Here is a 15,063-nt window from a genome sequence, read left to right on the forward strand (position 1 = left end):
TACCTGTAGACGTGACTATTTTAATGCACCCCTGGCTGGTGTGTCTCATTCTCCCCTCCAAAAACTTGAGATCAGCCAAAAATGCTGACAGTGTCTTGACTCGCACCAAATCCTGTCCCCCTATCACCCCTGTGTTCACTGACCTGCATTGGCTCCCACTCAAGCAATGTCTTGATTTTAAAATTCTCATCCCTGTTTTCAAATCCCTCCATTGCCTTGCCCCTCCCTATGTCTGTAATCTTCTCCAACCCTACAACCCTGACCTGAGATATCTATGCTCCTCAAATTGTGGCCTCTTGTGCAGCCCCGATTTTGATTGCTGCTCCATTGGTGACCACATTTTCAGTTGCCTAGGCCCCAAGTTCTAGAATAACCTTCCGACACCTCTGCCTCTCCACCTCGCTTTCCTCCTTTAAGACACTCCTTAAAACCTACCTCTTTCACCGAGCTTTTGGTCATCTGCCCTAATATCTCCTTTTGTGGCTTGGGTGTCATACTTTGTTTTCTAATGCTTCTGTCAAGTGCGTTGGGACATTTTTATTATGTTAAAGGTGCTATATAAATATAAGTTGTAATAGTTTTTTGATTGAGAATCCTGTACATTAGGAAAATAATGGCAGTGTGAAGATATTAAATTCAGGAGGAACACTTGTAATTTTTTGAAGTTAAGAGGAATATCACAGATGGCAGACATTTATTGAGGAAATTAATTTGGAAAAGGATCCATAATGCTGGGAGCTGTTTTGCCAGCAAATGGGATAATCTAATCCAAGGGCAGCATTTGATGTCAGCCTTGGTTGTATTCTTGCCTCTGAGTCAGAATGTTGAGTTCAAGTCCCACTCTAGAGACTTGAACACTATCTACTCTGAAACTCCAGGGTTGTACAGAAGGAGTGCTGCATTGTTGCAGATGCTGTCTTTTGGATGAGTTGTAAAAGATCCCAAGGAGCTAATTTGGAGAAGAATCCTGGCTAACATTTATTTCTCTGCCAACACCATCAAGAAAGCAAATTATATGGTGATGTAATGTAGGAAACACTACACGATAGCAGTGACCGCACTTCAGATGTATTTTATTGGCAGTGGTTAGCACTGCAGCCTCACAGCTCCAGCGACCCGGGTTCAATTCTGGGTACTGCCTGTGCGGAGCTAGCAAGTTCTCCCTGTCTGCGTGGGTTTTTGCCGGGTGCTCCAGTTTCCTCCCACAGCCAAAGACTTGCAGGTTGATCGGTAAATTGGCCATTATAAATTGCCCCTAGTATAGGTAGGTGGTAGGGGAATATAGGGAAGGTGGGGATGTGGAAGGAATGTAGGATTAGTATAAATGGGTGGTTGATGGTCGGCACAGACTCGGTGGGCTGAAGGGCCTGTTTCAGTGCTGTATCTCTAAATAAATAAATAAAAGTTTTGGAATATCCCAAGGTTGTGAAAGCTGCTATACAAATGCAGGTTATTTCTATTTTTGTATGTTGGGTTTCCACATTCTATTCAGCACAACTTCCATTTACATTGTGCCTTTAACATAAAATCACTTTTTTGACTATATTTAAATGACTTGGTTCTAGGATTACTTAGAATTTCAAAGTTTGCCAATGGCACCAAACTTGGGAGGTGTGGCAGTGAGGATGAATGAACCGCCTGCAACAGAACCAGGGCTAGCAGAATGGGCAGATGGAATTTAATACTGACAAGTGTGAAGTGTTGCTTTTTGACAGGAGGAGTAGGGCGAAGCAATATATACTTAATGGCACAGTTGTAAAGAGTGCAGGAACAGAGGGACCTGGGGATGCATGTGCATCGATCTTTAAAGGTGGCAGGACATATTGAAAGAGTGGTTAGAAAAGCATATGGGATCCTGAGCTTCATAAATAGAGACATGGAGTACAAAAGCAGGGACATTATGCTGAACCTTTATAAAGCTCTGGTTAGGCCCTGACGGAGTATTGCAACAATTCTGGTCACCACACTTTATGAAGGATGTGAGGGCCCTTGAGAGGATGCAAAGGAGATTTACCAGAATGGTTCCAGGGATGGAGGATTTTAATTACAAGGTTTGGTTAGAAAAGTGGGTGGTGTTCCCCTTAAAGCAAAGGAGATTGAGGGGAGATTTGATAGAAATGTACAAGATTCTGAGACATTGGGACTGGTTCTAGGGCAGGTGGGATTTGTACAAGATGGACGGGTTGCATCTTGGGACTGGGATGAATATCCTCGCAGGGAGATTTGCTAGTGCTGTTAGGGAGGATTTAAACAAAATTGTCAGGGGGATGGGAACCTGAGAGGAAGCTCAGACTGGAGAGAAGCAAAACTGGTTACTTGTCAAGTGTGGGAACCAGGAGCAAGTATCAGAGAGCAATACCAAGGAGCACAGAATACTGGGGGAGAAAGATAGCATGAGAGTAGGGAATAGTAAGTTATTGGGTGGGGTCAGAGTAAGGGAGAAAGTAATAAAGTCTGAATCAGACTTTGTGAATGTATGTGAATGCACGGAGTGTGGTTAATTAAGACTGGTGAAGTACAGGCACATGTCTTGTGGAAATATTAGGTTGTGGCTGTAACCGAGACCTGGCTCAAAGAAGGGCAGGACTGGGTGTTGAATGTTCCTGGATACAAGGTGTTCAGGAAAGATAGGAAAGGGGAAAAAGGGAGAGCATCGCAATGCTGGAGAAAAAGGATGTTCCAGAGGGGTCGAGGTCAGAATCAATTTGACTAGAGTTAAGGAACAAAAAAGGTGCAGTTACATTGCTCCGTGTTGTCTAGAGGCCACCAGCTAGTGGCAAGGATGTGGAGGAACAAATTTGCAAGAAAATTGCAGAGGTACACAAATTATAAGGTAGTTATAATGGGGGACTTTAATTATCCAAACATAGACTGGGAAAGTGGTAGTGTTAAGGGCAGTGAGGGACAAGAGTTCCTAGAGTGTGTTTAGGAAAATTTTCTGCAACAGTATTTTGCTTGTCCAATGAGAAAGGAGGCACTGCTAGACCTGGTTCTTGGGAATGAGGTGGGCCAAGTGGATCAAGTACCAGTAGGAGAGCATTTAGGGGATAGTGATCATTGTATCATAAGGTTTAGGTTGACTGTGGAAAAGGACAAAGAGAAATCCAGGGCAAGAATAATTAACTGGAGGAAGGCCAACTTCAATGGGGTAAGAATGGAGCTGGGGCAAATAAATTGGAGTCCTTAGACTCGGGCGGTTCCAGAGAGGAGAATTGCAAACGTTGCACCCTTGTTCAAAAAAGTGTGTAAAGATAAGCCCAGCAACTACAGGCCAGTCAGTTTAGCTTTGGTGGTGGAAAAACTTCTGGAAAAAATAATTCGGGACAAAATCAATAGTCACACAGACAAATGCGAGTTAATTAAGGAAAGCCAGCATGGATTTCTTGAGGGGAAATCATGTTTAACTAACTTGCTGGAGTTTTTTTGAAGAGGTAACAGAGGGTTGATGAGGACAATGCTGTTAATGTGGTGTGGTGTACCTGCACTTTCAAAAGGCGTTTGATACAGTGCTATACAACAGACTTGTGAGCAACTTGTAGCTCATGGAATAAAAGGAATGGTAGCAACATGGATATGAAATTGGCTGAGTGACAAGAAACCAAGAGTAGTTGTTAATGGATGTTTTTCAGGGTGGAGGAAGGTTTGTAATGGAGTTCCCCAGGGATCAGTGTTGGGACCCTTGCTTTTCCTGATGTATATTAATGACCTAGACCTTGGTTATACAGGGCACAATTTCAAAGTTTGTGGATGATATGAAAATTGGAAGCATTGTGAACTGTGAGGAGGATAATGTAGAACTTCAAAAGGACATAGACAAGTTGGTGAAATGAGCAGATAGGTGGCAGATGATCAATGCGGAGAAATGTGAAGTGATTCATTTTGGTAGGAAGAACATGGAGAGACAATGTAGAATAAAGGGTACAATTCTAAATGGGGTGCAGGAGCAGAGGGACCTTGGTGTAAATGTGCACAAGTCATTAAAGGTGGCAGGACAGGTTGAGAGAGCAGTCAATAAAGCATACAGTATCCTGGGCTTTATTAGTAGGGGCATAGAGTACAAGAGCAAGGAAGTTAATGTTGAACTTGTATAAGATACTAGTTTGGCCTCAGAGGGAGTATTGTGTCTAGATCTGGGTGCTGCACTTGAGGAAAAATGTGAGGGCATTGGAGAGAGTGCAGAAAAGATTCACAAGAATGGTTCCAGGGATGAGGAACTTCAGTTATGAAGATTGATTGGAGAAATTAGGACGGTTTTCCTTGGAGAAGAGAAGGCAGAGAGGTGATTTGATAGAGGTATTCAAAATCAGGAGGGATCTGGACAGAGTAGATAGAGAGAAACTGTTCCCACTCATGAAAGGATTGAGTACGAGAGGACACAGATTTGAAGTATTTGGTAAATGAAGCAAAAGTGACATGAGGAAAAACTTTTTCACGCAGCGAGTGGTTAAGGTCTGGAATGCACTGCTGTGGTGGAGGCATGTTCAATTGAAGCATTCAAAAGGGAATTAGATTGCTATATGAAAAGGAAGAATGTGCAAGGTTACGGGGAGAAGGCAGTGGAATGGAACTGAGGGAATTTCTTTTGGAGAGATGATGCGGACACGATGGGCCGAATGGCTGCCTCCTGCACTGCAATGATTGTGATTATGACTAGCTTAGATAAGTTAGAGAAGGAAAGACTGTTACCATTAACTAATGATACAAGGACTAAGGGGCACAGATTGAAGGTTTGGGGCAAGAGATGCGGAGGGAATATGAGGAAGAATTTTTTTATGCAACTGTACTGTCCTGGAACTCGTTCATCTTTGGTTCCTGAATGATGGCAGGCTAATTTTGCTGTTTGTCAGATGACATGACATTGAGTTTATTTAATATCTTATCGGCCATTTACTACGTGAGATGTTTCCGATATGCTTGAGGTTTTATTGTTGAGCTTCACTAAGTTCACTTGATCAAATGGTAGGCAGCTTGCCTTTTTAATTCTGTCACATATGTGTTACCCTTAAATAAGGAGCAAATTTTTCTTCCCCAGCCCAGCACTAGACAGTGTACTATTCCTCTGCAGACCCAGAAGTGGGAGTATTCCATGCCCTTAGCCATTGACATGGCCTTGGAGCACCACCAGCACTAGTGGATATTCAAGAGCATCAGACCCTCTTGAGGACTACAGCTGCATGTGGGCCTTTGAGTTTGGGGCTTTCCAATTTCTGAAGAGTTTGGTTCCCAAATTTCAGGGTGAGTTTAGAAATGATTGGGTTAATGAGGTGGGGATAGGTTTCACTGGGTGTCCCTACAGGGCACCCAGTGATCTTTGTATCAGGGAATTTATTTTTTATTCGTTTGTGGGATGTGGGCATCTCTGGCTAGGCCAGCATTCATTGCCCACCCATAATTTCCCTTGAACTGAGTGGCTTGCTAGGCCATTTCAGAGGGCATTTTAAGACTTAACCACATGGCTGTGGGTCTGGAGTCACATATTGGCCAGACCAGGTAAGGATAGCAGATTTCCTTCCCTAAAGGACATTAGTGAACCAGATGGATTTTTACAACAGTTGACAGTGGTTTCAAGGTCATCATTAGACCAGCTTTTTAATTCTAGATTTATTAATTAAATTCAAATTTCACTATCTGCTGTAGTGGGATTCAAACCCATGTTCCCAGAACATTAGCCTTGGCTCTGGATTACTAGTCCAATGACATTACCACTACGCCACTGCCTCCCACCATAAATGCGGCAGGAGCTGGGACTGTGCTCTCCTGCCTCATTGATGTGATGCACCTGCAGTAGGAACAGGCCCAGTTCTGAAGCCTGCCACAAAAGCTCTGGAAATCTCCATGCAAATGTAAAAGGGCAACCTTTGTGCCTCGGGAATGGGCACTCTCTAGGGGCAAACGTGTGGAAAATTGGCCCTAAGTTTAATCAAAACACAGTCACCGAAGACTTTTTAAAATTTCCTTGAGGGCAAAAAAGTGTTTAACCATGTTGTCTTAGCTCAAATTTCCTCACCTAATTGTTGAAAGTATTCTTTATCGTTTTTCTCTTCATTCTGCAGCAAGCAAGGGCTGAACAGGAGGAAGAATTTATCAGTAATACCTTGTTTAAGAAGATTCAGGCTTTGCAAAAAGAAAAAGAAACACTGGCTGTAAATTATGAGAAAGAAGAAGAATTTCTCACAAATGAACTCTCCCGCAAGCTGATGCAGGTAGGCATATCAGGTGTTGTGTGCTCTGCTTTGGGGTATCCTTCATTTAAAAAATTCAAAATATCCAGTAATTAAGCAAAGTAAATAGCTTGAATTAAGTTTTGAGGAGTAGAGTGCATATGTATAACATGCATTTCAGACAACATGCAATCAGAATTTTATATTATGCTTAACATACATGCATTTCAAACTTGAGCAAAGTTTTTCCTGTTTTATGTCTTACTGGGTCAGCATACTTGCAGTCAAAGAACAGTACAGCACAGGAACAGGCCATTCGGCCCTCCAAGCCTGCGCAGATCTTGATGCCTGTCTAAACTAAAACCTTCTGCACTTCTGGGGACCGTATCCCTCTATTCCCATCCTGTTCATGTATTTGTCAAGATGCCTCTTAAACATCGCTATCGTACCTGCTTCCACCACCTCCCCCGGCAGCAAGTTCCAGGCACTCACCACCTTCTGTGTAAAGAACTTGCCTCCCACATCCCCTCTAAACTTTGCTCCTCTCACCTTAAACCTATGTCCCCTAGTAACTGACTCTTCCACCCTGGGAAAAAAATTTCTGACTATCCACTCTGTCCATGCCGCTTATAACTTTGTAAACCTCTATCATGTCGCCCCTCCACCTCCGTCGTTCCAGTGAAAACAATCCGAGTTTATCCAACCTCTCCTCATAGCTAATGCCCTCCAGACCAGGCGACATCCTGGTAAACCTCCTCTGTACCCTCTCCAAAGCCTCCACGTCTGGTAGTGTGGCGATCAGAATTGCACGCAGTATTCTAAGTGTGGCCTAACTAAGGTTCTGTACAGCTGCAGCATGACTTGCCAATTTTTATACTCTATGCCCTGACTGATGAAGGCAAGTATGCCATATGCCTTCTTGACTACCTTATCCACCTGCGTGGCCACTTTCAGTGACCTGTGGACCTGTACGCCCAGATCTCTCTGCCTGTCAATACTCCTAAGGGTTCTGCCATTTGTTGTATACTTCCCACCTGTATTAGATCTTCCAAAATGCATTACCTCATATTTATCCGGATTAAACTCCATCTGCCATTTCTCCGCCCAAGTCTCCAACCGATCTATATTCTGCTGTATCCTCTGACAATCCTCATCACTATCCGCAACTCCACCAACCTTTGTCTCGTCCGCAAACTTACTAATCAGACCAGCTACATTTTTTTCCAAACCTGAGCATAAGTCGTGGGGGTTCTTTTATAGCTAAATCCCACTAGTTACGTATGTATTGTTTATTTTCCCAGCAGCATAAGCATGTTTTTTGAGAAAATGTGGCACCAGTTGTCAATAAACGCATTCCTTCTGATATTTTGAAAAATTGGTTTGTCATCCACACTATTCACAGGAACGCACGAACATCAGAATTTTTGACCGACTCCCCTAGAATATCAATGTTAGAAATTACTTTGAGAATTTGTCCAGTACAGCTTTGGGGCAGAGTTGTTTTCGAATTGGTAAATTACATTACACTATTGCATTCCTGTTCAGCATAACTTCAGTTTCTGCTGAATCAAAGGAATTGCATCCAGCCTTCGATGAGCTGCAGTTTCCTCCATTTAATAGACTAATCCTCAGTGTTGCAATTCCTGCCTTTCTTTCTACCAATGAATCAGCAATCTGGCCATGCAAATACATTGAAACGTAGTCCCTTTAGTAGTGTCTTCAATAAGGGCTGGGTTGCAGACAAATAAAAATGGTTTTCAAACTATTTTGTAGTGCAGCTGCACAAGGCAAAAGGGAAAACACTGGATTTTAGGCATTGCCTTTGGTTAGCTGGCCTTTCATCCACTTCAGTTTAAATAGCATCAAATTGATGCCAGAATGATGGCTGTTGGCTGAGAACTGACACTAATGCGACTTAATTTTCTTTCCTTCATAAAGAGCATTTGTGACTCTAATTTTTCTTTGAAGTAAAGGTTTGTGCACCCAATCCAGTATATTGACTGCTAGGAGAGTTTATCAGGAATTTAGCCTCATGATTCTTTAACCGTTAAATGGACAGAAACCAGTTCTGATGAAGGGTCACTGACCTGAAACGTTAACTGTTCTGTCTCCACAGATGCTGCCAGACCTGCTGAGTATTTCCAGCATTTCTTGTTTTTATTTCAGAAAACCATTGCCACCTGCTCCAGCTCCTGAAGGGCGGCGCAGTGGTTAGCACCGCAGCCTCACAGCTCCAGCAACCCAGGTTCAATTCTGGGTACTGCCTGTGTGGAGTTTGCAAGTTCTCCGTGTCTGCGTGGGTTTCCTCCGGGTGCTCCGGTTTCCTCCCACATGCCAAAGACTTGCAGGTTGATAGGTTAATTGGCCATTATAAATTGCCCCTAGTATAGGTAGGTGGTAGGGAAATATAGGGACAGGTGGGGATGTGGTAGGAATATGGAATTAGTGTAGGATTAGTATAAATGGGTGGTTGATGGTCAGCACAGACTCGGTGGGCCGAAGGGCCTGTTTCAGTGCTGTATCTCTAAACTAAGTACATCTTGGCAGGCAAAACTTGTGTTGTGCCTGCTGGTTTGTAAAATTAAACTGTACAGCTACCCATTTTAGCAAGTGCCAAACTTTCCATCATTGTTCCTGACTTGCATTGCTCTTGCTTTTCCCTTTTTAGTTGCAGCATGAAAAGGCTGAACTGGAACAGACACTGGAGCAGGAACAGGAGTTTCAAGTAAACAAACTGATGAAGAAGATCAAAAAACTGGAGAATGATACTCTTTCCAAGCAATTTACACTCGAACAGGTCAGCATCTTTTAATGCTTTGTTAACAAACTACTGGCTTGCTCCAAGTTTGTGGCTTTAGTTTGGATCCTTTTCTGGCTCTAGGGACTTGATTTCTTTTTTAGACTGCAGATCTGTACTTTTGATAATTAACTGCATAATTATAAATAAACAGACCTCTGTTGATGACATGGCTGAGGTAGCTGCTTAGGAAGAGAGCTCCAGACCCTAAAGCTCATTTCTCCCTGAAAAGCAGTCAGAAATAAACCATTTTTCCTCACATCTGCCTCCCAGGAATGTTGCTAGAAAACCCTTCAATACCCAAGCTGCCATCCTTCCTAATCCCTTCAGCATTAGCACCCTTCTGTAGAATCACACAGCACATTGTGCCCATGTTGGCTGTTCATGAGAGCTATCCAATTACTGCCACCCCCTGCTGTTTACCCATTGCCCTGCAAATTATTCCTGTACCACTATTGTGCAGGCCGACAAGATCAGTGAATACAAGCAACTGCTCTGACTTCTGGCTATTTGGACGCCTGTCTGAAATGACAGCAGAGGTCTCATGGGACCAGCAGGAGTGCCAACTGAAGTACTTTCTTTGCCTGCTTACTAGAGAGGGAATTTTGGAGCTTAGGGCTTGGCAGCTGAAGGCATGGCTGCCAATGGTGGAACAATTAAAATCAGAATGCTCAAGCAGCCAGAATTGGAGGAGTGTAGATATCTCGGAGGGGTGTAGGGCTGGAGGAGATTAGAGGTGGGGGAAGGGTGAGACCATGGAGGGATTTTAAAATAAAGATGAAATTTTAAAGTAGAGCCGTTGGCTGACCAGGAATCAGCGTAGGTCAGTGAGCACGGGGGTGATAGGTGAATGGAACTTGGTGTGTGTTACAACACGGGCAGCAGAGTTTTTGATGACCTCGAGTTTACAGAGGGTAGATCATGGGAGGCTGACCAGGAGTGCATTGGAATAGAGGTAATAAAGGCTTGGATGAGGTAAGGGTGGAGTTGGGCGATGTTATGGAGATGGCAATAAGTCGACTTAGTGATAGCACGGATATGTGGTCGGAAGTTCATCTCTGGGTCAAATATGACACCATGTTTGCGTATGGTATAGTTCAGCTGCACACAGTTGCGTGGGAGCAGGCTGGAGTTGATGACTAGGGAGCGGAGTTTGTGGTTTGGACCGAAGACAATGGCTTTGGTCTTCCCAGTATTTATTTGGAGGTAATTTATAGTTGTATTTTCAGACTGACAATTTAGAAACAGCGGAGGGTTCGTACGAGATGGTGGTGAGGTCGAGCTGGGAGTCATTAGTGTATGTGTGGAAACTGACGCTGTCACAGACAACTAACTCACAGCCACAAAATTCCAGACTAAATCACAACATCTGCAGGTACCTTCCTTAACAGAAGGGTTTGAAATGAGGAAAGTTCCTTATGATATCCAGTAATGAGTGAATTGGGGAAGGAAATGGAATCACCACCACTTAGGGTCCAAAAATTCTCATGGGATTTGGACAGATTTCAGTCTTGCCATTGCTTAACTGAAAAGTTTTTATGTGATGTCAAACATAGCAGCAATTAAGTAATCAAAAGGCAGTGAATAGGTACAGTTGAGTATCCTCAGCATACATATAGGAATGCTGACTCAAGATATTAATATAAGGGTAGAAATTCGCCACGGGTGTTGCTGCAAAACTGTTGGCATCACATTGGCTGCCTGATATATTGTCCAGTTGATATTCAGTTCACTTGACAGGCAACGTGCATTTTGCTCAACTGTCCAAGACTGATTTTCTACCCAGTGAAGAACAGGAAAGACCAAGGACAAAGCTCTGGGGTACACTGGAGGTGATTGGGTGTAATTTGGAATACAAAAAAATATACTGAACAATTTGAGACCTACAGAAATGGAACCAGTGTACCAGAGCAAAGGAGGTGGATGAAGATGCAATGGTCATTTGTGTGGAAAGCTGTGAGCAAGTTAATGAAAATAGAGAATGGCACGTTTTGGTGATAGTCACACAAAATGTCATTGAATTTGGCAAGGGCAGTTTTGGTGCTCTGCTCAGATTGAAACTGGACTGGAGAGAGCTGACCAGTCTACTGGGAGAGCTGGATGAGGAACTGGATGGTGCTGTTGCATTTGAGGGACTTAAAAGGGGTTGGGGAGATTGGAAATGAATTCATAGTTAGAGATCAGAGGGTTGAAGATAGGCTTTTTCAGAAGGAAGTAATAAGTTTTGAGAATGGTTGAAATGATTCCATTAGAAGAAAAGCAGAGGTTGAGTGTTAAGGAGCTGGTTCACAAGGGAATAAATGGGGGAGGTTAATGTGCATGAGAGTAGAAGCTGATGAGAGCTGGAATCAGGGATATACTAAGTGCTGCAGGTAGGAGAAGTGTAACTAGAGGCAGGTAGGGGCTATCAATTGATAGCCTCAAACAGTAGACTACTGTGAATTTTAAATTGGATTCCAAGAAATTAAAATTGGAACAATTTGTGCAATGTGTACTTGGGAGAATATACAAGTAGAAGAATGGATAATAATGGCAAAAAAAATTTTCGCAATCATCTACCTTGTGAAGTAATTTGTAAATTTTTGCTTCACAATTTTAAATTTCAGTGAAAGAATGAGTGCAGGTATAGAGCAACTTTCTTAAGAATGATTATTTCGAAAAGTTTGAATTGCCTACTCAGTCTGCATACCCTTGGGTTCTGACATTTGAGTTAAAATTTGAGAATTATATGAATACATTTGTATTTTATTTATATTATATAATTATATTTATCTATAGAATAAGAATGCATGCAAAATTCTGCTGCTTTCTGTTTGGATAGGGGTGTTCTCAGTACCTCTTTATAGTTTCTGTCTTCTCTCCACTTTTAAATGGGTACCTTATGCAAAAACATTCCCAGGTTATAAAACCTAAGTATTATAAATACTGTCTCAAACTCCCGCATGGCAGTATTGCAGCACAACAACTGGCCCAGGATAAGGGATGCACAATGTGTGTATTTACAGTATATTAATTATGTATTTATCATGCTGATGGTGTGCCGTCCATTGAGAGCAAGTATTTGTTAAAGCACTTTTTTTTTCGATAGCTGAGACGTGAGAAAATTGACCTTGAAAATACTTTGGAACAAGAACAAGAAGCATTAGTAAATCGACTATGGAAACGGATGGACAAACTTGAAGCAGAGAAGCGGTAAATTTCTTGACTAACTGTTGAACTACTTTTGGATTGTGCATGAGTATTTCATTAAGTCGTTAGCAAGAAGGTAAACATAAAACTTAAAGGTTCTATATGGGAGTGCAGTAGGGAAATATTACTAGACCTTTTTCATATGCTAAAATAACTAATCTAATTGCTTGAGGGTGTCTAATTGCAGAATTGGGCGGGGGGGGATGCGGTGGAGTGGTGGTTATGTTTACCCCCCCCCCCCCCACTGTGGGGAGAAGTTTGGAAACTATTGTCCTACAGTTGAGATACTGGAATTAAGAATGTTTGATTACCTACCTCAGCAATTGTCCTATAATATATGCATCCTCTACATAATTTAAGCTAACCCATTCATTCGTTGTAGAAGGGTATAGTTTGAGGAAGATGAGGGTATAGTTAGTGCCCCTTATTCGCTATAATTTCAGGTCAAAGCAAGCCGGCTAATCAGTGTAGGTTTTGGGGGCTTTATGCAGGATTGGATCATGTGAGGCAATGCTTCACTGCAGTGACATGACATTTTCACATGCTGCACATGATTTCTCCAGAGCTTTATCCAGCTAGGTGTGTGAAGAACATACTTCAATTGAAGAACACACATCCTACAGGGTAGGCAGTTTCTCTTCTGACCTTAACAAATGTTAACTAATGTGAGTGACGCAATAACGTGAATGATTATCAATTTTAAGCACTTAAAATATTGCTGTGGTATCTTGTCCATAAAAAGCAATCATGGTTGCTTGATTAGCTTGTTTCTCTGTACACTTAATTAAGGCTTGATGAGTAAATTTTAGAATTAAAATGTACTTTTTTATGGCTTAGGTTCTAAGTATTTCTTAATTCAGCATTTTACAGGAGAAACTAGATCAGCCTGTGTCAGCCCCACCTTCGCCGAGGGATATTTCTATGGAAATAGACTCACCAGAAAACATGATGCGGCATATCAGATTTTTGAAAAATGAGGTAGAGAGGCTAAAAAAACAACTTCGAGCTGCCCAGTTACAGCGTAAGTTCGACCATAAACTTGAAATGTCATGCTGGTGGAATTTTTTTCCATATCTCTGTTTCCATTGTTATTAAGTGATTTAAAAGAAATCAATTTAGACAACAACGGCATGATTTAGGTTTTTTTTTAAAATCATGTCTTAACCGTTGTAAAAAGAAAAATGCATTTTCTGGGACTGTCTGGTGCACAAGATTACATAGTGCCCTTCGCATCTTGAAGCCAGCCCAGCTCGACAGGATTAAAGCTGCTGCCTGTGGGTCTGATGTGACATAGATCTTTTATCATAAGACTGTCCCTTTGACAGACTCTGTCGTGATCCAGAGTGATGCAGACGAAGTGTTCTTCTTTGGTTGGGGCTGTGACCAAATCAAAGGAGCTTTTTATTCTAAATTTAATCATCATATACCTTGCCAGTGCCTGAAATAGCACATATTCCATTCCTTTCTTTGAGCACAAAGTCTCAATAGTCATAAGAAATTTAGGGTGTATGTTTCTCATTTATTAACTCTACTGTGTGAACTGAATCAAGCCCGTTGATGAATTTTGAAGTGTGAAGATCCAGTTAAATTATTGTAAATACAGAAATATATTAAATGTAATACTGACAAAGCGCATAGTAATTGGAATAGATCTGTCCAATTGAAGAGCTAACACCACAGGCACAATAGTCCAAATGGCTGCCTTCTGTGTTTTAAATAACTTCTTTGTTGCTGCATTAGCCAGTGATCTATTTATAAATGATCACCAGATATTTTGTAGCTTTAGGCTGATTCAGTTGAAATTTATAAGGACACCTGAGATTCCTGGCCTCCTCCCCTCTTTGGAAGACTTTATGCCTTGTTAAGGTACACTGACCAGTGCTATGTCAACTTTTTGTGCAGCAGGAAAGTGCCATGTGCATGCATGGCAACAGCTGCATTTACTCTGCACAGTTCTGCTTCAATCGACAACTGTTATTTCTTTAAACCTTGTATTTTGTTTATTGTTGGATGCCTTTTTAGCAGTTTATTTTCACTTCATAATTGACATTCTCAAGTACTTTTCACCAAGTTTCTGCATTGTGTTCAAGACATCTAAATCGCATACTTTTCTGCATGTTTGAATCAGCAGACATGCTTCATTGCCATGCATATTTTTCTCTTGACACTTTCACCTTTCATTCTGACAGCTTATTTTAGTTTGGAATTGTCTGTTTTGTTTCTCAGTTACAAAACCACACAGCTTTAAGCTGATGCATCATTCATTTCAAAATTTACAGATACAGAAAAAATGGCACAGTATTTAGAAGAAGAGCGTCACATGAGGGAAGAGAATCTGAGGCTCCAGCGTAAACTACAAAGAGAAATGGAAAGGAGAGAGGCTCTTTGCAGACAGCTGTCGGAAAGCGAATCTAGCTTAGAAATGGATGATGAAAGGTTTGTGTGCTGGAAGTTGCCTCTAATGAGATTTCTTTCGACTAGACTTGAACATGCAGTGGAGCAAAAAAAACTGGTCAATTTTAATTATATTTTTAAAAAGTCTAACAAAATACGTAGAAGTTACAACATGAAAACCAGTCTCTGTTGCTGTTTATCTTCCATGCATAAACAAGTGGCTTGGAGCAACCTTGAATTTAGAGAGATCTGTAGACGGCGATAATCAAATAGCCACAGGCTTCACTGATTCCTATGCTGGTTCAATGAAGATATGGGGATAGATACTGGAGGGAATCACTCAGTTGTCACATGGCTTTGTAAATATTTATGCAGGATATCCTCTGTTGTTTAAATGAGTGAAGTATGGGGTAAAGTAAATTGGACGTGAGCCTATTCTGGTTCTGCATGTTATAACATAAATTCCTTTATCTGCTTCCCAGTGCTTCCCAACACAGGTTGGAGAATTTGTGCTACATTGTT

At 41.7% G+C, this 15,063-nt stretch overlaps 1 protein-coding gene across 1 annotated transcript in view; it reads left to right on the forward strand.

The window, feature by feature from the left end:
- Positions 1–15,063, forward strand: part of ccdc6b (coiled-coil domain containing 6b) — a 74,937-nt gene that overhangs the window by 45,842 nt on the left and 14,032 nt on the right. Inside the window, exons 2-6 of the mRNA XM_068052459.1 lie at positions 6,054–6,203; positions 8,830–8,958; positions 12,047–12,150; positions 13,008–13,168; positions 14,427–14,583. Coding sequence (XP_067908560.1) covers positions 6,054–6,203; positions 8,830–8,958; positions 12,047–12,150; positions 13,008–13,168; positions 14,427–14,583 — 701 coding nt within the window. The remainder of the gene's footprint in view (positions 1–6,053; positions 6,204–8,829; positions 8,959–12,046; positions 12,151–13,007; positions 13,169–14,426; positions 14,584–15,063) is intronic.

This window comes from Heterodontus francisci, chromosome 20 (genome assembly GCF_036365525.1).
Source record: "Heterodontus francisci isolate sHetFra1 chromosome 20, sHetFra1.hap1, whole genome shotgun sequence".
NCBI classification, from domain to species: Eukaryota; Metazoa; Chordata; class Chondrichthyes; order Heterodontiformes; family Heterodontidae; genus Heterodontus; species Heterodontus francisci.